Source organism: Chiloscyllium punctatum, chromosome 17 (genome assembly GCF_047496795.1).
Source record: "Chiloscyllium punctatum isolate Juve2018m chromosome 17, sChiPun1.3, whole genome shotgun sequence".
Lineage (NCBI taxonomy): Eukaryota > Metazoa > Chordata > Chondrichthyes > Orectolobiformes > Hemiscylliidae > Chiloscyllium > Chiloscyllium punctatum.
The window spans coordinates 90,853,866-90,878,622 of record NC_092755.1 but is presented as its reverse complement, the minus strand read 5'-3'; the positions used below and the strand labels follow the sequence as shown (position 1 = coordinate 90,878,622).

At 43.6% G+C, this 24,757-nt stretch overlaps 1 protein-coding gene across 2 annotated transcripts in view; it reads left to right on the top strand.

Annotated features, from left to right (window-relative positions):
• myo1ha (myosin IHa) overlaps nucleotides 1-24,757 on the top strand; it is a 143,903-nt gene extending 119,146 nt beyond the window's left edge. For both annotated transcript variants that reach the window (XM_072587875.1, XM_072587876.1), the window contains exons 22-32: nucleotides 2,325-2,393; nucleotides 2,984-3,068; nucleotides 5,059-5,221; nucleotides 6,948-7,031; nucleotides 8,693-8,786; nucleotides 8,866-8,921; nucleotides 12,304-12,439; nucleotides 14,536-14,606; nucleotides 18,062-18,159; nucleotides 20,694-20,793; nucleotides 23,610-24,757. In XM_072587875.1, the coding sequence (XP_072443976.1) occupies nucleotides 2,325-2,393; nucleotides 2,984-3,068; nucleotides 5,059-5,221; nucleotides 6,948-7,031; nucleotides 8,693-8,786; nucleotides 8,866-8,921; nucleotides 12,304-12,439; nucleotides 14,536-14,606; nucleotides 18,062-18,159; nucleotides 20,694-20,793; nucleotides 23,610-23,636 (983 nt within the window). In that variant the 3' untranslated portion in view covers nucleotides 23,637-24,757. The remainder of the gene's footprint in view (nucleotides 1-2,324; nucleotides 2,394-2,983; nucleotides 3,069-5,058; nucleotides 5,222-6,947; nucleotides 7,032-8,692; nucleotides 8,787-8,865; nucleotides 8,922-12,303; nucleotides 12,440-14,535; nucleotides 14,607-18,061; nucleotides 18,160-20,693; nucleotides 20,794-23,609) is intronic.

Sequence of the window (24,757 nt, the reverse complement as noted above, 5' to 3'; positions counted from 1 at the left end):
GCATGTTCTCCAAACCATTTTTTTTGCCTTGTTTGATTGCAGGCAGGAGAGAGCCACCCGTGCTAGAAAAGGGCGGCCTGTTTTAACTGGCAGTGCCACATCTCGATGATGTCATTGGGTTGTCCACACCATTTTAACTGTGGGCCTGATTAACATCTGCAAGGCCATCATTTAGCTTCCAACAGCTGGGTAAGTAAACGTGCCAGTGGATTTGCAAGGGGGCCTTACAACAACAATTTGCACTTACATAGCACCATTATTACAATATCTTAAGGCGCTTCACAAAAGGGTGCACAGACAAAATGGTGTACCAGGCCACAAAAGGCGCTGCAGGAAAACTAAATAAGTGGAACTCGATTTTCTTTTTAATAAGTTTCTTGTTAGGCAGGTATAGCAGGAACATTATTTAAAACATAAGAAATCCATTCACATATTCACAACTGAACTCACGTGTCCTTCCACTTTGAATAATTTGTGCATTCGAGCCCATCTACTCAAAGTTTTCGAAGCTCTAGCACACCCACCCACTCATTATTATTCCTCCTGAAATGTGTTTGTTAGCAGGTCATCCTTTAGTCCATCAGTAACAGGTTTTAACCCAGAGACTCATGTGTAAACTCCAGGGGAAGTGGGGGGGCGGGGGGGGGGGGCTCAAATATTGTGTGGCATGCAGCAAGGATGAGGATTCATTTGAGTTCTGCTCTCTTTCAATCCCAACCCTCTGTACAGAGACGATATTCTCTCGATAATGAAAGAGGGAACTGAGATCAGCAGTCATCTCTTCAAACCACTGGCAACATTCCCCTGGGCACTAAGCTCTGGAATTCCCTTCCTAAAGCTTTCTTTCTCTCTCTCTCCTATCCTTTAAAACATTCCTCAAAACCTTCGATCAAGCTTTTGGTCACCAGTCACCAGTACTAACATCTCCTTTTGTGGCCTGGTACACCATTTTGTCTGTACACCCTTTTGTGAAGCGCCTTAAGATATTGCAATAATGGTGCTATGTAAGTGCAAACACCATGTATGTTTTGAGAAAAACAAGGGATAATGGAACTTGAGCAGACTCATGCAAAAAAACCCTCAATAAAATAGAAAGTTTTTAATTGACTGGCATTAATTTTCCTCCTTTCATCCAGATTCCTCTTGCTGGGCCCTTTTTAAAATTTATTCTCAGGACCTGGGTTTCACTGGCTGGGCCAGTATTTATTGTCCATTCCTAGTTGCCCTTGAGAAGTTGATGATGCGCCACCTTCTTGAACTGCTGCAGTCTGTGTGCTGTAGGAAAAGCAATGCTGTGCTGTTAGGGAAGGACACTTGAGGATTTTGACCCAGTGATGCTGAGGAAACGGTAATATATTTCCAGGTCAAGATGTTGAGTGGCTTGGAGGATAGCTTGCAGGAGGTGGTGTTCCCATGTATCTGCTGGCATGATGATGAGCAATATTTCAATTTTCCACAACGGAACCATCGCCGTAGGTATCTTCTCCCTGTTCCATCCCTGCCTCACCCACCCCTGCATCTCTCTAATATAATACATATACAATCCTTAAAGAGAGTTGTAAAAGTTTTTGCAATTCTGGACACTTAGATTAGATTCCCTACAGTATGGAAACAGGCCCTTCGGCCCAACAAGTCCACATCGACCCTCCGAAGAGTAACCCACTCCCCACATTTACCCCTGACTAATGCACCTAACACTATGGCCAATTCACCTGACCTGCATATCTTTGGATTGTGGGACGAAACTGGAGCACCAGGAGGAAACCCACACAGACACTGGGAGAACGTGCACACTCCATGCAGACAGTCACCGAGGCTGGAATCAAACCTGAGTCCCTGGCGCTGTGAGGCAGCAGTCCAACCACTGAGCCACCGTGCCTCCCTGATTTTCCACCATCATTGCTCTGTCTTCATTCCCCTGGGCACGAAGCTCTGGAATTCCCTTCCTAAAGCTTTCTCTCTCTCTCCTATCCTTTAAGACATTCCTCAAAACCTTCGATCAAGCTTTTGGTCACCAGTCACCAGTACTAACATCTCCTTTTGTGGCTTGGTACATCATTTTGTCTGTGCACCCTTTTGTGAAGCGCCTTAGGATATTGTAATAATGGTGCTATGTAAGTGCAAATTGTTGTTGTAAGGCCCCCTCGCAAATCCGCTGGCGCGTTTCCTTACCCAGCTGTTGGAAGCTAAATGAAGGTAACAGACATTCACTTCCCACTGCCCCATGGCCAAGAATGCAATCGTATTATTAACTGCTGACTGTTTGACTGTTTGAACTGCTCCTGAATGTTGTCCATCACAATCCACTTTTCTCCCTTTCCCAGTTGCGAGACTCCAGGCTAAATACAGGGGCAAAATCCAAAGGGGCGAGTTTCAGAAACAGAAAAAAGCAGGTAAGAGGGAAAGAATGGGCACCCTGCCATTGCATCTATTTCGTTTACCTCTTCATTTTATGACCAGCTGTGTATAAATTCACCTGACGGTTGACACAATGACAACATAAGGCTGTGACATTGATTTTACACCCTATCTGATTTTGCTAGGTCTTAAAGTCACCAAATGGTTAATAAGCCAGGGTGTAAAATCCTGATTGGTGGTTCTAAGTTCAAATTACCTCCAAGGTTTCTCAACCTATCGATATCTTATGTCCCGGCTTTTTGTAAACGATTTGCATGTATGGCATCCAATGTCCTACAGTGAGCAATCTCAGGCCCCTGCCGCTCCCTTTGAACTAAAGGAGGGAAACATGATGGATAAGAGATGGGGCAAATTGCAGAGGGACTGTTTTCTGCAACCATGGAAACACTTCCACTCCCCTGTACTGACACTGGAGGGGAAATAGCGAAAACTATTGATGGACATTTGATGAGTGTATTTGATGAAAGAACGATTGGTCAGATTCTGGGCAATGCAATGATTTAGGGACAAGGAAACGAAGGAAAATGGTCACAGCAGGGTAAGCTGCTCTTGGTATTTATTCCAGCCATCAAGATTGAGACCTGCTGGAGAGGAATTCAGGCAAGACAGGACGCAGGGAAGAGATCATGGGCTGTGAAAATCATCAAAAAGTAGGCAGTCTCGTTACGTTTCCTTTTAATGGAATTGGCATGACCAAACTGAGCTCAAATAGTCTTAAGAATCTATGTTTGCTCTACAAAAGTTGCTGGAAAAGCTCAGCAGATCTGGCAGCATCTGTGAAGAGAAATCAGAGTTACTGTTTCAAGTTCTGAGGAAGGGTCACCAGACCTGAAAGGTTAATTCTGTTTTCTCTTCACAGATGCTGCCAGACCTGCTGAGCTTTTCCAGCAACTTCTGCTTCTGTTTCTGATTTTACAGCATCCCCAGTTCTTTCAGTTTTTATGTTCGATCAATATGTTTTCATCAAATCTCACCGCATAATGGACAGGGCAGTAATAAAAGCAAAATACTGCAGATGTTGGAAGTCTGAAATAAGTACAGAGCACGTTGGAGAAATTCAGTAGGTCTGGCAGCGGATGTGGTGACAGAAACTGTTAATGTTTTGGGTCTGGTGTAGGAACATAGGAACAGGTATAGGCCATTCAGCCCCTTGAGCCTGCACTGCCATTCAGTGAAATTATGGCCGATCTGCAGCCTGCCTTTGACCCATATCCCTTAATCCTCTTACTTAACAAATAATTATATGTTTCAGATTCAAATGTAACAACTGATCCAGCATCCACTGCCATTTGTGGAAGAGAGTTCCACATATCTCCCACCCTTTTTGTATAGAAGTGTTTCCTCATATCTCTCCTGAACAGTCTGGCCCTAATTCTCAGACTATGACCTCTAGTTCTAGAATCCCCCAACCTGTGGAAGTTGCTTATCTATCCTATTGTTTCCTGTTAATGTCTTGAAGACTTCTATCAGATAATCCCTTAACATTCCAAATTCTGGAGAAAACAGGCCTACTTTGGATAATCTCTCCTCATAACTTAACCCTGAAGCCCAGGTATCATTCTCATCAAACTATGTTGTACTCCCTCCAAGGCTAATAAATCCTTCCTAAGGTGTGGTACTCACAATACTCCAAGTGGGGCTCTAACCAGGATTTTGTATAACTGCAGCATAATGTCTGCATCCTTGTACTCTAGTTGACTAGGCATAAAGGCCAGGATTCCCTTAGCTTTTTTTTTAGCTTTCTTTCAGAACTATTATGACAAAGATTAAACTAGACTCAAAAATATTAACTCTGTTTTTCTCTCTCCACTGATGCTGCCAGAAGTGCTGAATTTCTCCAACACTCTCTGTGTTTGAGGTAGTGAGCTGAGATTTATTGTCTTTAAGCAAAGAAATAGAAAATCATCTTCAAGTGTTCCCTAAAGCTACTAGTTCAGACCAATATCATTACAGGCCACAAGTTATTGATTAATTGCTAAGATAACTAAAACAGGAAAATAATTATCTTTAAAACAATGTTATAAATTATTAAATATTTACTGGTAGTATGAGAAGATCAACCATTCTAATGTTAACCATTATGATTAGGGCCAAATAAGGCAAGGTTTCTCAGTGGTAGAGGGCGGTGGGTTAGTCAACAGCTAACATGCCTGCTCTCATGTAAGGAACATCTCAGCTGTAGAGCCTTGTAGCAGAGATCGACTTTACTAAGTCCTGTCCATCTGAGCTGTGTGAAACAGCAGGCTGGTGGGACCACTCAAAGTGGTTAGCACTGCTGCCTCCCAGTGCCAGGACCCGGATTCAATTCCCGCCTCAGACAACTGTCTGTGTGGAGTTTGCACATTCTCCCTGTGTCTGCATGGGTTTCCTCCCACAATCCAAAAGATGTGCAGGTCAGGTGAATTGGCCTTGCTAAATTGCCCGTAGTATTAGATGCATTAGTCAGGGATAAACATAAGGTAGGGGTCTGGATGGGTTATTCTTCGGAGGGTCAGTGTGGACTTGTTGGGCCGAAGGGCCTGTTTCTACACAGTAGGAAATCTAATCCAATCTAATTAAAATGCACTGTCCCTTTAAAGAATACCGTCCCTTTAGGAAATCTTCCTCTAAAATTCTTGCAATTCTGCTTCTTCCCTTCAGATTTATAAAAGGCTTCATGCTCAGAAATCAGCCAGCTTGCCCGGAAAATAAAGATTTCTTGGCTTTTGCTCGGTCAAACTATCTGATGAACCTCAGGAAAAACCTGCCGCAGACTGTTCTGGATAAAAAGACATGGCTCAAACCTCCGACCTACCTGCAGACGGTAGGAAAAGGCTGGGGTGACAGCTTCACAGCAAATGCTTTCCCTTAATTTATGGCATTGTGAGTGTTCATTGTGAGTGCAGGAGAATTGAGGGTTCATGACCCACCTCAAGCACAGACTGTGTGTTCACATAACAAGGAAATCTTTCTAACACTTACTTGTCAATGGCAGCTGGTTAAGAGCAGGAGAGATTCCTGGTCAACTGGGTTGAAGAGAAAGTTGGAGATGCTGGTCATTGCTATTTGTAACTCCACGTGACAACATATAGGTAAAAGTGTATGTTGCTAGACTCTCTAGATGAACTGTAACACACCACACCACTGGAAAACCTGTTAGAAAATGAGCAGCAATAGTAGTTTCATGAGAGATTTTTGAAGTGATTCATTTCCCTTTGCAACAAGGTTCTCTCCTATTCTGACAAGTGCATTGGTCAGAGCATTGAGTACAGGAGTTGGGAGGTCATGTTGTGGCTGTACAGGACATTGGTTAGGCCACTATTGGAATACTACATTCAATTCTGGTCTCCCTGCTATAGGAAGGATGTTGTGAACCTGAAAGAGTTCAGAAAAGATTTACAAGCATGTTGCCAGAATTGGAGGGTTTGACCTATGGGGAGAGGTTGAATAGGCTGGGGCTGTTTTCCCTGGAGTGTCAGGGGCTGAGGGGTGACCTAATTGAGGTTTATAAAATCATGAGGGACATCGATAGAGCGAATAGACAAGGTCTTTTCTCGGGGCTGGGGGAGTCCAAAACTAGAGGGCATAGATTTACGGTAAGATGGGAAAGATTTAAAAGGAAACTAAGGGTGACATTTTCATCCAGGAGGTGGTACATAAATGGAATGACCTGTCGATGGAGGTGGTGTAGGCTGGAACAACATTTAAAATGCATCTGGATGGGTATATGAATAGGAAGAGTTTAAAGGTATATGGAACAAATACTGACAAATAGGATTAGATTTATCTAGGATATCTAGTCAGCATGGACGAGTTGAACCAAGGGTGTGTTTCCGTGCTGTACATCTCTATGACTATATGACTGTCTCATGCTGAACAGCACACTGGGCTGAGCAGTATGAATTTAAATCTTTTATTGTAGGTGATATGAATTTGAATATTTTTCCTTGCTGAGCTTCAGTATTGCAAACTCTAATTGGAGACAGTCCTGGAATTTTCCTCAGATCATTCTCCCCACCCCACACAGTTTCAAGCAGTCCTTTACTCCCTCTCCAAATACCTTCAAAAACCAAAGCATTTAGAGAAAATAAGTGCAACATACATTTTCTGATCTTAATTTTGCTGAGCAATATTCCAGAGATGAAATCTGTAATTGCTGCCGATTCCCAGGGTTATGGGTGAAGAGTTGGCAAGCTCTGACCTCAATCAGTGATGTAGATGTAGGCCATGCAAAAAAAGAGTCAAAGGGGGCTGTGCACTTAAAGGAAGTACCCATAAAACAATTTGTAAGGGATGGTTGTAGGGAACCATGTTGGGTTTTCAGTCTGGTTGTACAAGATGGAAGGTGATATTCAATGGAGAGAGATTTAATGGGCTGCTGAGATTGGCCACCTAGTGGTCAATTGAAGAACTTCACCAGGGAAGTCTGGTAGATTGTCCATTTAACTTGGTGAGAGTTAACACAGAAAGCAGTAAAAGTGACAAGTGACAGGACACTGTTGCTGTCAACAAAAGGAAAGTAACCTTTTCTAAACTTTCTGCTCTGACAGACCTCGGAACTGCTACAGAAACTGCACAAGCGCACGTTGGTTCAGAAATATTGCAGGGGAATTTCTGCCCAACACAAGCTGCAGGTAATTATGTCTTTTTAGACGCCCATTTCTGGATGTGTACAAATTAAAAATCTCAGGCTGCAATCACATTCTACCCATCCACACCCTCACACACCCGCCCCCCGCGCCCCCTGCGCCCCCCCCCCCCCCATAGCAGCTGTGGCGAGAAGGCAAAATGGTTGAAGGAGTGGCCCCTGGAGATATGCTTGACCTCTTTTTGACTTCTCACCCTTGCTGAGTGGGGACTTTCTCAACTCGCCTTCAATTAATGGCCACCTAAGTGTCTCAACTTTCCAACTCCCTGATTACCTGTCTTCCGGGCAGCTGGGGAGAGTACCAGCTTTCCTGATGGGGTACCCGGGTCAACCTGCCTGCCACTTTGGGGTGGTCAGGGGGTCTCCATTTGACACAACCTGGAGGCAAAGTGGTGGCCTCCGAAAGTCAGCCCCAGTCCCTTGCATCTGGCACCACCATGACTTCCCTTCACCCCAGGAGAAGCAAAAGTATAAATCTAACTTCCCTGCCATTGGATCCCCTGAAGATGAGGCCTCAACTAATGGTCTTTAAGACCAATTAGCTGCTGACAGCTGATAGGCCTGAATGAGGCTTCGATACAGATTGAAATTTGCCAACAAGCTCATTGGTTAGCAAAGTAATTAGCACCAAATAGGACAAGATTTCTCAGTGGTGGAGGGCGGTGAGTTAGTCAACAACTAACATACCTGCTGTCATATATAACCTGAGGAAAGAAACATCTCAGATGTAGAGCCTTGTAGCAGAGATTGACTTTACTCAGTCCTGTGCGCCTGTGCTGAGTGTGTGAAACAGCAGGCTGATGGGACCACTCTCCTATTCTTTGCTCCTTGCTCTACAGTTGTAGGGTTGAGGTTAAAATCAGATCAGCCATGATGTTATTGAATGATGGAGTAGCCACAAAGGGCATAGAGGACTGTTCTTGTTCCATGTTTGTAGGCCTGTGTACAGTTAGTGATAGGTGGACAATTCACAATAAAATAACATCTTGGCAGGAAGAGTGGTTTTGTCTGTATGTGAGCCACACTTCCTCAGCCTTTATCCCAAGGAGCTAGTTCTGTTTGTGTAAGATGCTCAGTAACCACAACATCTTGCCAATCTGGTAACACGTAGCTTTGTCTTTATTGAAATTTTTCTGCTGTTTTTGGCTGTACAGATGTCTGTTGGATTATTGATGATTTCTGAAATTGACACGAAGTCCAAAAACTGAACTATTGCTGCCTGCAAGACAGAAGATGTTTGTTTTGTTTGCCAGCTGGCCTGCCATCTATAAGCCACAAATGGAAATATCACTCTCCCCCTTATTTTTGTTCCCTGCACAACCCCACCCCATACCAGGACGGTGACTCTCCTCTCTTGTCTCACCCTGAGGTGACATGAATACAGATGGCATAGTGACAGGCTATTGGGCTCTGTGGGCAGAATCTCAGCCACCTTTGATGATAGCCACAGACAATAGACAGGTGTTACTTGCAAAATGTGGGTGAGGGCAGGATTGAGCTAAGCTCTGATGCTCCCTGCTGTCTCACTGATCAATGGCACTCATTATGGCGCTCACAGGAAAGGCTGTTTAGTGTGGTACCAGATAGTACCTCATCGAAGAATTAACGCATCCTTCATTTTCTAACGTGACTGCCTTTATTACACAGATGCAGCAAAAGGTTGTGGCCAGCACACTGTTTAAAGGGAAGAAAGAGGGTTACCAACAAAGTGTCACCAAACCCTTTAGTGACAGCAGACTTCGTAAGTACACACTGCACTTCTACTGGGCAACAAATTCCATGTGCTCCTCCTCCTTGTAACATTGTGTTTCCATCCTCAGGTGAACAGGACATCAACCCGAAGGTATTTCAGCTGATCCGACATGAACGGCTCAGGGTAAAATTCCAAATTTCATTCAGTCATACCTTGTCTGCAGGGCAGACCATTACAGAGATAGTCAGAGCTCTCATGGTGCACAGAGTAGTGACCCTGCCTCTGAGCCTGAAGATTTGAGTCCCATCTCAGGACTTGGTGGCTACACAAGGTGCATTGATAAAGCAGTCAACAGGTTGGTTATCAACTTGCAAATCTTTCTGATAGGCAGGTGGTAAGAGAGGGGCATATCCTGGCTAACCAGGACTATGTCGTAACTGCAGCACAACAGTCTCCGTTAGTTAAAGGAGCCTAGCAAGTATTGTCACCATTTCAAGGGGAATGTGAGAGACAGAACTGAAGAGGCAGTGACTCTGAGGAGACCAGCAAGTGGTCCCAAACTTACTGGATAACTTACTGAGGCGCTGGGTTATAAGGATGAGATGCTGCAGAGATTCAGATTAATTTAACCTATCTCATCAACAGGAACCTTATGGAAATACCATTTACACCCAGATCATTCTGCATTATACCTTCAACAGTCACTCGGGTTGTAAAATCAGCATTGCATCTGACCCCATGTGTATCACAGCATGTTCGGTTAAAATTGTCTCTATGTTTTCCATTACACTGCATTCTTTTGTGAAGTAAATTTCCTCGGTTTTTAGCTGGACTTTCTAAAAGTAAAAACTGTATTCGTGACTGCCACAAAATGAATGTATGCTATTTTGATCAGCTGATTGCTTACACCTTGGTGTAAGGTGACAACATGATGGTCCTCACATGGTACAATCACTCTGTGCACACAGTTATTGAACAAAGAACAAAGAAAACTTACAGCCCAGGAACAGGCCCTTCGGCCCTCCAAACCTGAGCTGATCCAAACGTACTGTCCAAACCTGTCGGTCAATTCCGAAGCATCTATATCTCTCTGCTCCCCAACGACTCATCTGTCCTGACTCATCTTGAATGAATCTATTGTGCCTGCCTCTCCCACCTCTGCTGGCAACGCGTGCCAAAAGCCCACCACCCTCTGTGTGAAGTACTTACTGTGTGTATCCCCCTTAAACTTTCCACCTCTCACCTTGAAAGCGTGACGTCTTGTTTTTGAATCCTTCACCCTGAGAAAAAGCTTGTCTCTATCCACCCTGTCTATATCCTTCATGATTTTTTTTTTCTGGAGTTGATTAGATTAGATTACTTACAGTGTGGAAACAGGCCCTTCGGCCCAACAAGTCCACACTGACCCGCCGAAGTGTATACCACCCAGACCCATACTCCTACATTTACCCCTTCACCTAACGCTATGGACAATTTAGCATTTCACCTAACCTGCACATTTTTGGATTGTGGGAGGAAACCGGAGCACCCGGAGGAAACCCACGCAGACACGGGGAGAATGTGCAAACTCCACAGAGAGAGTCGCCTGAGGCGGGAATTGAACCCGGGTCTCTGGCGCTGTGAGGCAGCAGTGCTAACCACTGTGCCGCCCACAACACCTTGGTGTAAGGTTTTGTAAACCTCAATCAGGTCCCCCCTCAATCTCCTTCTTTCTAGTGAAAATAAACCTAACCTACTCAACCTCTCTGCATAGCTAGCACCTTACATACCAGGCAACATCCTCGTAAACCTTCTCTGCACCCAATCCAAAACGTCCACGTCTTTTTGGTAACGTGGCGCCCAGAACTGTACACAGTATTCCAAATGCGGCCGAACCAATGTCTTGTACAATTTTAACATGACTTTCCAGCTCTTAAACACAATATCCCATCCAATGAAGGCAAGCATTCTATATGCCGCCTTGACCACTCTATCCACCTGTGCAGCAACCTTCAGGGTACAATGGACCTGCACTCCCAGATCTCTCTGCCCTTCAACCTTTCCTAAGGCTCTTCTATTCATTATATAATTCTCTCTAGAATTAGACTTGCCTAAATGCATCACCTCACATTTGTCTGGATTGAAAGCCATCTGCCACTTTTCCGCCCAACTCTCCAGTCTATCTGTATCCTCCTGTATTCTCTGACAGTCCCTTATGCTTTCTGCTACTCCACCAATCTTTGTGTCATCTGCAAACTTGCTGATCAGACCGACAGTGCCCACTTCTAGATCATTTATGTATATTACAAACAATAATGGCCCCAATACTGGCCCTTGTGGAACACCACTGGTCACCTTTCTCCATTTCGAGAAACTCCCTTCAACTACTACTCTCTGTTTCCTGTTTCTCAACCAGTTCTTTATCCACCTAGAACACCCTGCACACCATATGACTTCACTTTCTCCATTAGTTTACAATGGGGAACCTTATCAAACACTTTACTAAAGTCCATCTATATGATATCAACAGCCCTTCCTTCATCTAACAACTTGGTCACTTCCTCGAAGAACTCTATCACGTTGGTATGGCACGATCTCCCCCGCGCAAAACCATGTTGTCTATCGCCGATAAGCTTATTTCTTTCCAAATATAAATAGATCCTATCTCTCAGTACCCTCTCCAGCAACTTACCCACCACTGACGTCAGGCTCACTGGTCTGTAGTTAACTAGAATATCCCTACAACCCTTCTTGTACAGGGGCACGTGATGCTGTGTACTCTGGGCTGCCACATTTAAAGGGTTATCCATATTGACTTGCCAGATTTCAGCAGTGCGTGATGTGAGTTAGACAGCGAGTGGGCATTATCCTTTCGGAAGAGAATCCCTGAATACACTGCATTGTGGATAAATGCTGTTCGAACTCAGATGGCACATTATAGCTCAGATTTATAGCCGGAATTAAACTGATGTCACTGTTTAATGTGACAGTCAGGATACACTTTTTTTTAAACATCCCCTCTCACCTCCAGAAGGTAGCTGCTAATATCGACAGCTCATCTAGCAGCAGTGGATTTCTTGGGAAGATTCAGTGGAGGTGAGTTCACAATCCGAGTGCTGCACTTGTTGTAAAAACAGGGATTCCTTTATTCCCTTGCTAGACTCCCTCAGGGCAAAGTGCACATTGTGCTTCTCAAAAAACTGCAGTATGCGCTCCTGTGGCCTAGCCATTAGATCTCCAAATCTGATGGCTTTCCAAGTCTGACTGGAACTAATCACTGCACTGTCACTGAGTTTAAATAGGACAATATCAACCAAAGATCACACCGAAGAGCCACTGGGTCTCAATGGCTCGGTTTGACATTGAGCAGATCATTCACCAATCATTCCAGAAGGAGAGATTCCCCAAGTTGAACATATTTGCTTTTGATGAAAATATTGCAGATTATCATTAGATTATCATCACTCCTCCACTGTGACTTGCAGGCGAAGAGAGTGATATGAAAGAGTTCCAGGAAAGGTGTTACTAGCAGAGGCCTGATGATGGTTGTGAGTATTTGATTCTATCTGTGCTTACTTGCTTACAGTATGGTGTTCCTGTCATCAAATACAACAGAAACGGTTTCAAACCAAGACCTAGACAATTGCTCTTGATGCAGACAAAAGCCTATATTGTTGAAGAAGACAAAATCAAACAGAAAATCGAATATGCAACTCTCAAAGGTAACTGGTCACTGTTTTCAGCAAACCTCTGATGGGTTTATTTTAGAACTTACCTGCTGACTACAGCCACTGCACCATGTGGCAGCTCAAGGTCAGGCCAAATGGGGAAAATAATATTTAATACATTGATTGAAGCTACAAAATAGAAACAGTGCAATTTGTACCTCTTTTGGAATAGTACTCCTTTTAAAACCCATGTCTTATCCTTCCCATTCCTTTCATCCTCTCATCCCGATCCCTTTCCCATCCCACCCTTGCTCCATTCTTGTACCTCTCATGCATTCCCACAAATACTCTCCCCTCTATTCCATGCCCATGTCTCATTCCATAATGTCTCTACCTCCCCAAGCCCTTCAGCCAATGTCATTGTGTTGCTGAGTTTCCCCACCTGCGGCCATTAAATCCTCCTCAATCCTGGTTCTTGTCAGCTGCTGTGTGACAGGGAAATCAGAGGCAGGAAGATTTCCTCTCAGGATGGTGAGTGGCCCAGTGGGGAACTTGCAGGAGGTGGTGTTCTCATGTATTAGCTGTCCTTGTCCTTCTAGATGGAATTGGTTATGGGTTTGGAAGCTGCTATTTAATGATCTTTGGTGAATTTCTACAGTGCCTCTTGTAGATAGTACACATTGCTACTACAGAGTGTTAATGTTGTTGGAGCTGCATGATCCAGGCAAGTGTAGAGTCTTCCACCTCTTGACTTGTAGATGGTGGACAGGCTTTGGGGAGAGAGGAAGTGAGCTATTTATTGCAGGATTCCTCAGCTTTAACCTGTTCTTTTAGGTACTGTATTTATATGACTGGTTCAGTTCTGGTCAATGGTATCCCCAGGATGTTGATAGTTGGGGATACAGCAATGGGAGTGTCTAGAGCCATTTCCCTCCCTTATTTCCTGTTTTCTTGCAAATGTTTCCTTGACAGATAAATAATCCAATTCCTTTTTGAAAGCTTCAGTTGACTCTGCTCCCTCTACACTCTGAGGCAGCATGTTCCAGATCCTCTCCTTTCGCTACAACTAAATATTGTTTTTCCTCCTGTCACCATGGTTTCATTGGCAAATTACGTTGAGTCTGCAGCCTCTGTTTCTCACTCCATCCACTAACGGGAACAGTTTCTCCCTATCTACTCAGTACAGACTGGCGTGATTTTGAACGCCTCGCTCAATGTAATCTCACCCCCTTGTCTGAAACGCTCAGGCTGAGCTTTCCCACTGGGCGAAATAGAGGAGGGTAAGGCTGCAATGACCATCTACGTCATGTGATTTCATAGCCTTGGCCAGCAAAGCTGTATGGCCCTTGGCAGTGTGGGCAGTATAATGGGGCCAGAGACATAGGCAGAATGTGAACAATTGAAAACTGGATTATGCCCCCCTCATTTTGGTGCCTTTCGTAATTGTTTGTATTCCAGATCGAATTACAGCCGATACACACACCCACAGTTGCCACAGACGTCTGGATATTTTTGTATTTCACAAAATACAACTCTGATCCCAGAGGCCAAAGGTCATTCTCCTGAAGCCCATAGTGCCCCACCCCTATTCTTTAACAGCCACATCTTACATTTATATAATACCTCTGTTGTATGATTTCAACTAAAAGCATAGGTAACATTTCTGTCAAATATTGGCCTCAGATGATGAAAAATACTTTTGCTAAATAGCCCAATTACTCTAACAGGTAAACAACCTGCATTTAACTTTAAAATGGGTTAAAATGGGTTACTGAAGATTTCGTACATAAAGTTTGACTTCGAACCATGTAAAGGGGTATTGGACGAAAAAAATAAATTAGATCAAAGAGGTAGATTTTGAAAAGCATTCTTAGAGGAAGAAAACAAAGTCAGAAGGTGGAAACGTATGGAGGGAATTCCAGGCCACGAGAAATGAAGACAATGCTGCAAGCTCTTAAATCTTAATAAATTAAAAAGGCAAATTGATCCATCAGAGAGACAGCGCAGACACACACAGTCGGTTGAATGGCCTCCTCTTGTGTTGTAACCTGATTCTGTTGATCCTATAATACCATACTCAGGTATTATGTGGGAATTGAACATTTTTGATCTCACTGTGTTGACAACCTCCATTTTTCTGTCTCCTTTAGGTGTGTCTGTTAGCAACCTTAGTGATGGGGTCTTTGTCATCCACGTTCCTTGTGAGAACAACAATCAGAAAGTAAGGATTCCTAACCTCTTTATTTCCTTCTCATTGATGTAGGGACCATTCTTGACTTGGGTTTAACAATATAAAATGGGCAAAATTGGATCAGATGCTGTCATAAATCCCACATTAATTTGACTTGCATGGAGTTCAATGGAAGGCCAATTTAGATTATATGTATAATGTGATGATGCTGCTCCTTTAACAAAATTGTGCTGTCCTTGTTTTTTTTCAAAATTTTTTTTACGAGACACAAGTTTCAAAATGTCTGGCTTGAAGAAGTTATTAAGTTTAAAAACAAAATTGTACAATGAAAGGGGAGTGGCCAGTTCTCCCAGCTCAGTTTTACTCTGGTTTGGTTTGGGTTTTAGCAGTCTGGCTGTTCACTGAAAGCAGTCAGTCCATTTGGAGGCTGCTGGTCAAAGAAACAGCTACATGAAAGAAGGTTCTCCATGCTGAATCTCCCTGCCATCTCTCTCTCTCTCTCTCTCTCTCTCTCTCTCCTGTAAGAAGCTGAGTTTGATTTTCCTTTTTTGCCAAGGGGTGTTTATGGGGATTGTTGCAAGTATTTGGAACAGCATCATTAAATTGGGATAATCTGTTGGGTTTTTGGATAGGTTATGCTATTCTGTATTCTGTTCTCTTTTGTTTGTGTTTCATTCAGTAATCTTCCATAAAAATTGCCTTTTTTTAAACTAAGTGGTTTTGACCAGCTGCATCACTCCTGAAATATCCACTATGCACCTGCTTAAAACAACGAGAAAAGTTAGGGTCTGGGCTACTTTCTTGAAATGTTTTGAGGGGGTCTGGCCTGGTCCATAACAATAACTGCCATCTGATCTATGAGCCATTTCTGATCAGTTCCCACAGCCGTACAAATCAGAATTAACCTGAGAGATTCCTTGTAGAGTTATATTGAGAACGAAGGCGAAACTAATGTCAATTGAAGGGGGCAAGTAAAGACAAAAACTGTCTAGAAACTAATAATAAAAGGAAGTTTATCAAAATTACCATAAAATACATCAACAGTGTCCAGAGTTCCTCTGGAGCTTTATTTTGTTGTCTAGCTGTGCATGTTCCTGATACAGGATCTCCTCTGGGATCCACAAGGAATGTTTGGACCACCACTGCCCAGGGGCTACTCCTCACCCAGACCCTACCAATCCCTCCCACAAGACCATCCCAACAAACTCCATCCTCATACCCAGCTTTGTGCCAATAGGCAGCTAGGATCCGTACAATTCCTGAAATGTTGCCATTTCCCTCAACCTATTTCCCGCTCAGACCGGAAGTGGAGCAGCCTTATGGTACTGAGCTCAAGAGCTTAAATTCACTGCGGCCTCACGTGGGTTCAAGAGGAACTGATTCCTGTGAATTCCTGCCATAAAGCCAAAGTTAAAATCAACCTCAACACCGTTTCTCTCAATTCCTCATTGCAGCATTAATCCCAGCACTGACAGATGTTTCGGGAACTCTCCTAAAGCACCCAAAGTATGATAGCAGGATAGGAAACGTAAGCAAAGTCTTCATGATATTATGATGAACAGATAGGCTAGATCAAGAGAAACTCTTTCAACTGAATGGGCAGTCTCAAACAAGGTTAGACAGTCAACAAATCAAACCTAAGTTTTTCAGAGTCAAAGTAACTTCAACACACAATTTGGAACTCTCTTTTGCAAATAACAATAGATTAAGTGTTCATTTTAAAATGTGAGATTGATAGACCTTTGTTCAGCAAGAGTCATTAGCAGCACAGAAGGAGGCCATTTGTCCCATCTAGCCCATGCTCGATGTTAAGGGATAAGACGACAATGGCTACATGGGGCAAGGGCACAAGTGGTAAATGGAGTGAGGGCACAGGTGGTCCATGGAGCTGGGTTGCAAATCAGTCATGATCTCTCTGAAAGATTTAACGAGCTCAAGGGGATAAATGGTGTGCTCCTGTTCCTACTCCCTGGGGGCTAGTGTCATTAACTCCTCTTTCTAAATGTATCCATCCTGTGTATAGTCAGGGAGATGAGTAACCTTACTTATTACCCAGTGCCATTCTACACCAGTTCATGAAATGACTTCTGTTGGTCTGTTGTAGTGAAATTGATGGAGGTTTGATTGGTCAACAAGTTCATTCAGGCCAAATAATGTTGATCTTGTTAATGTTGTTCTTCCCTTTCACATATCCTGTGTGATGTAACCTGTATGCCTTACTCTGTCCAAGTATTTTTTTTATCCCTATGATCTGTATGTCCTTGCTAACTATGATCTTCCTGTACTCTCACAAACAAAGCTTTTCACTGTACTTAGTTACACATGACAATAAATCACATCAAATCAATTCAAATCAACAGTACATGGTCTCTCCTTCTTTACATTCCTATGTGACTTAAAATAATCCCTTCTCACTGGGGCTTAGGGAAGGAAGAAAGATTTCGCTCTCTCAACGCCTGAGAGTAAGGAATTCAACCATGTGGTGAATTATAAACACAGACCGGAATTTTCAATCCCCAATCCCTCTGGAGCTGGTAGTCAGGGAGGAGAACGTAGCAGGGACATAAAGCTACTTGATATTCAATCAATGCGGAGTGCCCATATCAGATGGCAGCACCACTCTGAAAGCCTTTTTGGGAATGGTCCCTCCCTGGGCTCAATGGAGGACTCCCCTATAGCAGTACCACAGCCTCACCATGCCTCCCATGACAGCACACACACAACACTATACCAGGGTTTGCCCGACTAGCCCTGATGAAACCCCTCCCCTCCCATCACTCACATCCTTAACTGACTCCACTGACAATCATTGTCGAGACCAGCTGCAGTCCCAGCAGTGGCCACCATGCCCAGTGGCACTGTTAGGATTGTGGAGCCAATCTTACCCAAGCCAACTAATGGTCCAACAGCCGTTCAGACAACTCAGGCATTTCCAGTCAAGGGTAAGTGGGAAATCTCACTTTGGACCTGGATGAGGACAGTAGCACAGTGGTTAGCACTGCTGCCTCACAGCACCCAGGACCTTGATTCAAATCCACGCTAGGCTGACTGTCTGTGTGGAGTTTGCACAGTTTCCTCCGGCTGCTCTGGCTTCCCCCCACGGTCCAAAGATTGGCCATGCTAACTTTCCCTGTGGTGTCCAGGGATACACAGGCTAGGTGGATCATCCTTGGAAAATGCAAGGTTCCAGAGATATGGTGGGTTACAGGGATGGGTCTGTGTGGGATGCTCTTCAGAGAGTCAGTGTGGAGTTGATGGGCTGAATGGCCTGCTTCCACACTGTAGGGATTCCACAGTTCTATCAAACATTTTTTGTGAGTGGACATCTAAGTCAAGAAGTGGTGCTACCGTCTCCATGTGAAATTCTGCCATGTTTTCTGCAGTGGCACACATCAGTGAAGTTAAAGTCGCATGCCACATGAGGGAAGTTGGTGGTGGTGGCTCATCCACTGGGTTTGGACTGACTGTCTGTCTCATGTATACAGGGAGATGTCATTCTACAGTGTGACTATGTGTTTGAGACAGTGACCAAACTCTGTACAATAGCCAGCAAGCAAAACAGCTTCAAAATCGTCCAGGGCAGGTAGGTACAAAAAAAGCTCTTCAGAAAGACAGGTTTATCGCACAAACACAGATAGTATTAGAGAAACTCAGCAGGTCACGCAACATTCACGAAAAGAGAAACATAGTTATTAGCATGACTCTGCTTCAGAAAACAGATTCATCTCCAATATCTTCAGTTCTGATAAGTCATACTGGACTTGAAACTTCAACTCAGTTTCTGTCTCCACAGATGATGTCAGGCCTACTGAGTTTCTCCAGCATTCTTGTTTTTTTTCAATTCAGTATAGCAAAGGAACAGGCCTCTTAGCCCACCACGACTCAAGTTTATTTATGATTTCTAACATCCATAGGACTTTGTTGTTATTATGAAAATACCTGAATAAAAGATGTTCAACTGTGAGGATAGACTCAACTTGGATTCCCTTGAGGGTAGAACTCAGAGGAATGATCTAGTGAAGTGTTAAAGACATTTACAATAGATAGAGAAAAACCTTTTTCTTCATTATGGGGAGTCCACATCAAAAGGATAAAGTTAGGACTGGGCTATTCAAAGATAATATCACCTCCTTACACAAGGGGAAATGAAGTTCTGGAACTCTCCCTTTCAATAAAACAAATCAGGATGAGGGACAATGAGAGTTTCTAATTTGAGATAGTTGCATTTATGTAAAGCAAGGGTATTCAAGGTTATGGAACTAAACATGGTTAATATACAGATCAGCTGTGATCAGACTGAGCAACAGAATAGACCAGAGGGGTCTGCTTCTGTTGCCCCCACACAGTCTTTGACAAATCAATCTGCTTTATTGTGACATTATCACTGTTGGATTATGTTGAAGACATCGAGCCATGTTAGACTTGTCAGTCTGAATCCAGGCAACCTTTCTGAATCCAGAAGGCTTCCCTCCATGTACCTGGGTTTGACCCAAGTATGCAAGCCCAATGTTTCTCTCAGCAGCAATGTTGGATGATGGTCAGGAGGAAGAACTTTGGCTGATTTGACCCCTTGCTAGCTCAGAAGCATTCAGGCCAATTGCATTTCCCAATCACCATCAGTTAAAACAGCACAGGCTGAGATTTCCCCGGACAGTCCTTCCATTTTCTGAATAATTTGCTGACTTGGCAGCAAAGATCTTGTATTACTTGCAAATTAAGTGGAACTCTTGTCACTCAGTCGGCAGTGCCCCTTTCCCTGAGCAAGAAGCTCCAGTTGGAGTCCCACCTCAGCACTCGGTGGCCAAGTAGAGTATGTTGATATTATGGTCAAGCAGGTTGAGTATCAGCCTTGAAATCTTTCCACTGTGTACCAGTGGCAGGTGGTAAAACCAGGAGAGGTTCCTGGGCAAAACATGTGATGGAAAGAAATTGCCATCACCATCCATAGCCCCAGGCTATGACACAAAGGTCAAAGTGCATGTTGCCACAGTAACAGGGACTCTGTGGGGGCTGACTGTGTTGGTTGGTTGGCTGGCTGGGCAGCCTGCATGGGGCAGGTTGTTGCCTCAGAGTTTGATCTCCATCCCGGACGCAGTAGACTGGGCTCCTGTCTCCTGTTCATGGCGGAGGTAGGTGGCATTGTGGGTCAAACCAGGATTCAAACATAGAACTTGAAAAAAAGAAAACCTTCCAATAGAAGGTAAAGTGTTCAGGACGAAGTTTTAAGAATGCAACCTGATTGCTCTAAATGGGCTAGCAGGGAGAGATTCTGGTGACAAATGGGGCAGTGGTTTTAAAATGGTCAATCTGAGGATCTAGGCATTATAGGCAAGGCTGGTATTTCTCATTATCCTGATTGTAATAGGCATTCTTGAATCACTGCAGTAACCAATCATGGCTGTATTACCTGTTTCACATAGGTAGTAGCAAAATCATGAAAGTTCCGCAGAGCCCTTGATGGCAGACAGCAGTGTGAATGATAATGACGTGATTATGTGAGTTAATGTGAAAAGAACATTAAACTGAGAGTCTTCTAATGACAGTGGACACATAAGAGAAAGTTATGTAACTTAGAGTCTTGTACTGGACTGAAGAAGTAATGGAGGATGTTATAGCAGAGAACATTACACGAAGACAAACAAAAACAGAAATTGCTGGAGAAACTCAACGGGTTTGACAGCCTCTGGGAAGAGAGAAACCAATGTCCAGGTCTACAGAGGGACCACTGGAGTCGAAACATTAACTGTGTTTTCTCTTCACAGATGCTGAGTTTCTCCAGCAATTTCTGTTTTTGTTTGTTTCAGATCTCCAGCATCCACAGTTCTTTATGTAAGGTTATAATGAGGATGAGGCAGTGCGATCACTGAATTGTATAACCAAGCTGTTACAAAACTTCATAATGAGAAGGTAACATTGGGAGTATATCTGAAAATCTCATACTAACAGTAAAGTGGGGAATCTGTAACAAAGTATTACAGCAACTTTATAATAAATCCAGAAAAAAGTGTTGCATATTCTAATTAGTTTTTGCTCCCTTCTTAAGTATTTACCGTTGTATATATACAAAATTCCATGAAGTTTTAATATCCTACTCTGTTTCTAAATTTCCTGTTTCAGCTTGAAATTCACGATTCAGCCGGGCAAGGAAGGTATCGTCGATTTCACATCGGGACATGAATCACAAGTCTTCAAAGGCAAAAATGGTCATCTGATGGTGGTAAGGTTTTCCATCAATGTTATTGGAATCGAAGGATTCGATTGAAGTGTTATTACTGAGAGAGTGAGTCCCCAATCTTGGTACAAGAAGGAATCTGGCAGGTCTCTGCTCTGGTGCAGTTGGCAGCAGAGGGAGAGAGGGAAGTAAGACGAGGTGGGGACTAGGTGATTGGGTATGATATCCTGAGTCTGGTCCAGCCTTTATAAACTGTCCAGCAGCAAGCATCAGTGAGATGTTTCAAAGGACAAACATGTGACAGTGACAGTAAATGTGCCAGAAACCTTCTAATTGTGAAACATCAAAATGGTCACCTATAAATCTTCGCTTTTTGCGTGAGAGTAATCCACAATTTGCACTGGCTCAGTAACCAAAGGACATAGGTTCAGCTAAATGGTGGAAGAATCAAAGGGGAGATGAGGATATTTTTGCTTGAGGCTGTGAGTTGCTCTGATCGGGAATGTACTGGAAAGCGATATAATGAGAGCTTTCAAAATGGGTTAGCATATCAACCTGAAAAGGAAATATCTACGATGCTATATGGAAACAGTGAGGAGGCTGTAAGGTCACTTTGATAGCTCTTTCAAAGAGGAGGTCCAGTCACAACGGGCTTCCTTCTATGCTGTTTGATTCCAGCACATCCCCAGCGGCTTCACAAATGCAAAACACTGCAGGTGCTGGAACTCTGAAGTGAAAACTGAAAGGAAATAGGGGAGCACTCAGTGTAACAGCTGCAGAGGGAGAAACAGAGTTAATGTTTCAGGTTATCTTGGTCTTTCATCCCAACTGTGGATTCCTCAGACCCAGAATTATCTCTCTCACTCCCATCTGAGGGGTAGGTGGGAGACCATACAGCACTGAGCAGGCCAAGGGGACCACAACCTCTTATAGTAGTGGTACTTCCTGTTTTGATTTTCACCCTCTCTCTGTTTTTCCAACCCATTCACAATCTTTTAGGTCTTCGACTGCAGCAACTTGTATTTATAACAGCATGAGAAATTCAGCAGGAGTTGGCCATTTGGCCCTTCAGGCCTGCTTTCCCATTCAGTAAGATCATGCCCAACTTCCTCAACCAATCCACCTTTGCACCACCCCCATGATTTTTAATTATTGTAGCTCTTACAAATGTACCAAACTCTGTCTGCAATGTAACAATGATATGATTCCTTAGCAAATAAACTGTCCAAAGGTGGTTCATAAATGTATTATCTAACAAAATATAACAGACATATAACTATAAGTTTGGTCAAATAGTTAGTTTTAAGGAGCTTCTTAAAGGAGGAGAGGCAGAAACATTTATTGTGAAAATTGTAGAGATTTAGAGCCTGAAGGCAAATTTACGACTGATGGAGTGTATAAAATCAGAGATGATCAATGGATCAGAATTGGATGGCAACTGAATCTCGGAGTGTTTGCAGGATCAGGAAAGTTACAGAGGGGCGAGGCCATGGTAGGAAAGGATGAGAATTTAAAATTATTGGAGAGTGGAATGTCGACATTGGCTGCGAATCGGCCTGGACTCACAGGCTGAGCCAAGGCCCCAGGTCCACAGCTAAGTCTGGGTGACCGAAGGAGTGGAAGCTTTGGTGAAAGGATGGCAGAAGACCCCAATGACAGGCAGCAGGGTCTGGAGGAGTGTTAGACTGGGTACAGGAGGGACGGAACCCGTAAATCCCCAGGCCCATGGCTCCAGCTCAAATGTGGTGGTTACAGGATTGGTAACACACAGCAGGGACTGCAGAAGCTGTTACAGAGGCTCTGGCTGATGTCAAGCAGTGACTGGAAGAGCAGTAATGGGGCAGGAACAAGAAGAAGAGAGTAAGGTGAACCCTACTGCAGTAAAATCCTGCATTATATTCAGTGTTTCATGATGGCACTGGAGCATGGCAACACTTTGCATATAAGATGTGAAAAGACACTTTTCATTGAGTTTTTATATACATATGGCAATAAATCTAAATCAAATCTATAGTTGCATTCTCGTGCAATCTCGTGTTATAAGAAAGTTGCGTAATAGTAACACTGTTTAAACTAATATGGTCAGAATCACCAATTATAACCAATACTGGCTTTAAAAGTTCACGCGATAGAAACAGTGTCCCCAAATTGTCAATCACGTTATAGCAAATTTGTGTTAACGAAATCCATGCTATTGCAGAATGACCAGTATGTTGGAATGATCAAGTCAAGAATTAACAAAGGCATAGAGGTGGGACTCAGCAGAGGGTCAGCTGAGCATGAGCTGATGTTTGATGATGTTACAGAGGGAGAATAAGCAGCATTTGTGATACTAGAGATATGTGGTTAAACATGACAGCAAGTTACACACAGAGAAAGTGGGCACTGCAGATGCTGGAGATCAGAGTTGAAGAGTGTGGTGCTGGAAAAGCACAGCCAGGCAGGCAGCATCTGAGGAGCAGGCGAGTCAACGTTTCGATCTTAAGCTCTTCATCAGGAATTTCAGATGCTGTCATTTTTAGAAAGAAGTTACCTAACCCACTGTCCCTCATTGACGTGGCATGCATTTATCATTTTGAACTCTCACCATGTTTTGGATGACTTGTTCCACTTCAATGGCCCCATTTCACATTATCAGTGCAGTGCAGTGGCCCTCTGAGTAGATCTGGGGCATTGCTGCTCCCTAACCGCAGCTTCGATTGACAAAACTAAGAACTATCTTCACTTTTCATCTTTCTGACAGTTTAATGTCCAGTCTGAGAGTCAATGGACTGAACATTGGGTATAAATGCTAATGCATACTGAACATTAATTTTGGCAGGACTATCATAACAACTTCTCTCTCTTTTCCCTTTTTACAGATGACCCCGAGGGTAAAGTCCCGATGACCTTCCATTATTATTCATCTGTTTTTGTCGATAAATTTCAAGGGAAATAGCAACTCCTACAAGTTCCAGAAGTATTCATTGCCTTACTAGATTATCCACTCATTGGTATGTTACTGTGTGGTCCTTTCATCTCATACAGTGTAGGTCAAGGCTAATGGTCTTGTCTGATACAGTCTCATTGCCACAAACCTTTACAGTGCCTGCAAGGTATAAGCATCGGGTTACAGAAGGGGCTTGAGTCAATGAATGGGGACATATCTTGGTAATGGCAGTGTGTGAAATCTGCTACATAAATTCAGAATGCTCCCCACCAATCCTCGCCCTGACCTGTCAGCTGATCACAGCCTTCTGTCTCCTGATCGCCTTCAACATCTCTGGGCTAGAACAAGAGGGTTGGAGTCTCGTGGCTGTCGTTTTGTGGCAATGGTTCATGGTATAAAGTTGCAGAGACATGGTGGAGAAATTTAAAGAAAGGCATTAGGAATTTAAATTTCAGATGTTGAAGATCAGCCAATGCATGTCAGGGATAGGTGAGTGATGGGGCAATATGGGATGATATTAAATTGGTGGGGGTGGGGTGGGGGGAGCTCTCCCTGCATGAATCGTTTCATCAAAAGGACACCCAACGATCTCTGATTCAAATGTACCTCATGGGTCAACAGGTCATGAGCAGGGGTCACCAGTCATAGTCTGAGAGGCTAATCTGGAGAAGGACACAGGCAGCTGGAGAGGAGGGGTCACCTGATCGAGGTTGGGTGTGGGAGGGTGGCAGCGAGGGAGGAGCTAGCTTGCTAACAGTGTAGGGCAGCAGTTGACAATTATAATAGGAAGCCAGAAGAATTACTCTACTCTTCCTGCTTCGACATTCAGCTGATCAAAAACACGATTTGTTACCTGCTTTGCTGATGGCCTCAAATTGTTTTTTACTTGAGAACACAGACCATGGATCATGATCAACTGGCAGCCATTCAGCCTCAAGCAGCCTAGATAGGCTTTGGGTCTCCGATCTTCACACCCAATGGCTCCAGAACAATCCATTACAATCACTGCCTAATCTATATGGTGAATGGAGGACAGTGTTGTGAGTGTGGTGCTGGAAAATCACAGCAGGTCAGGCAGCA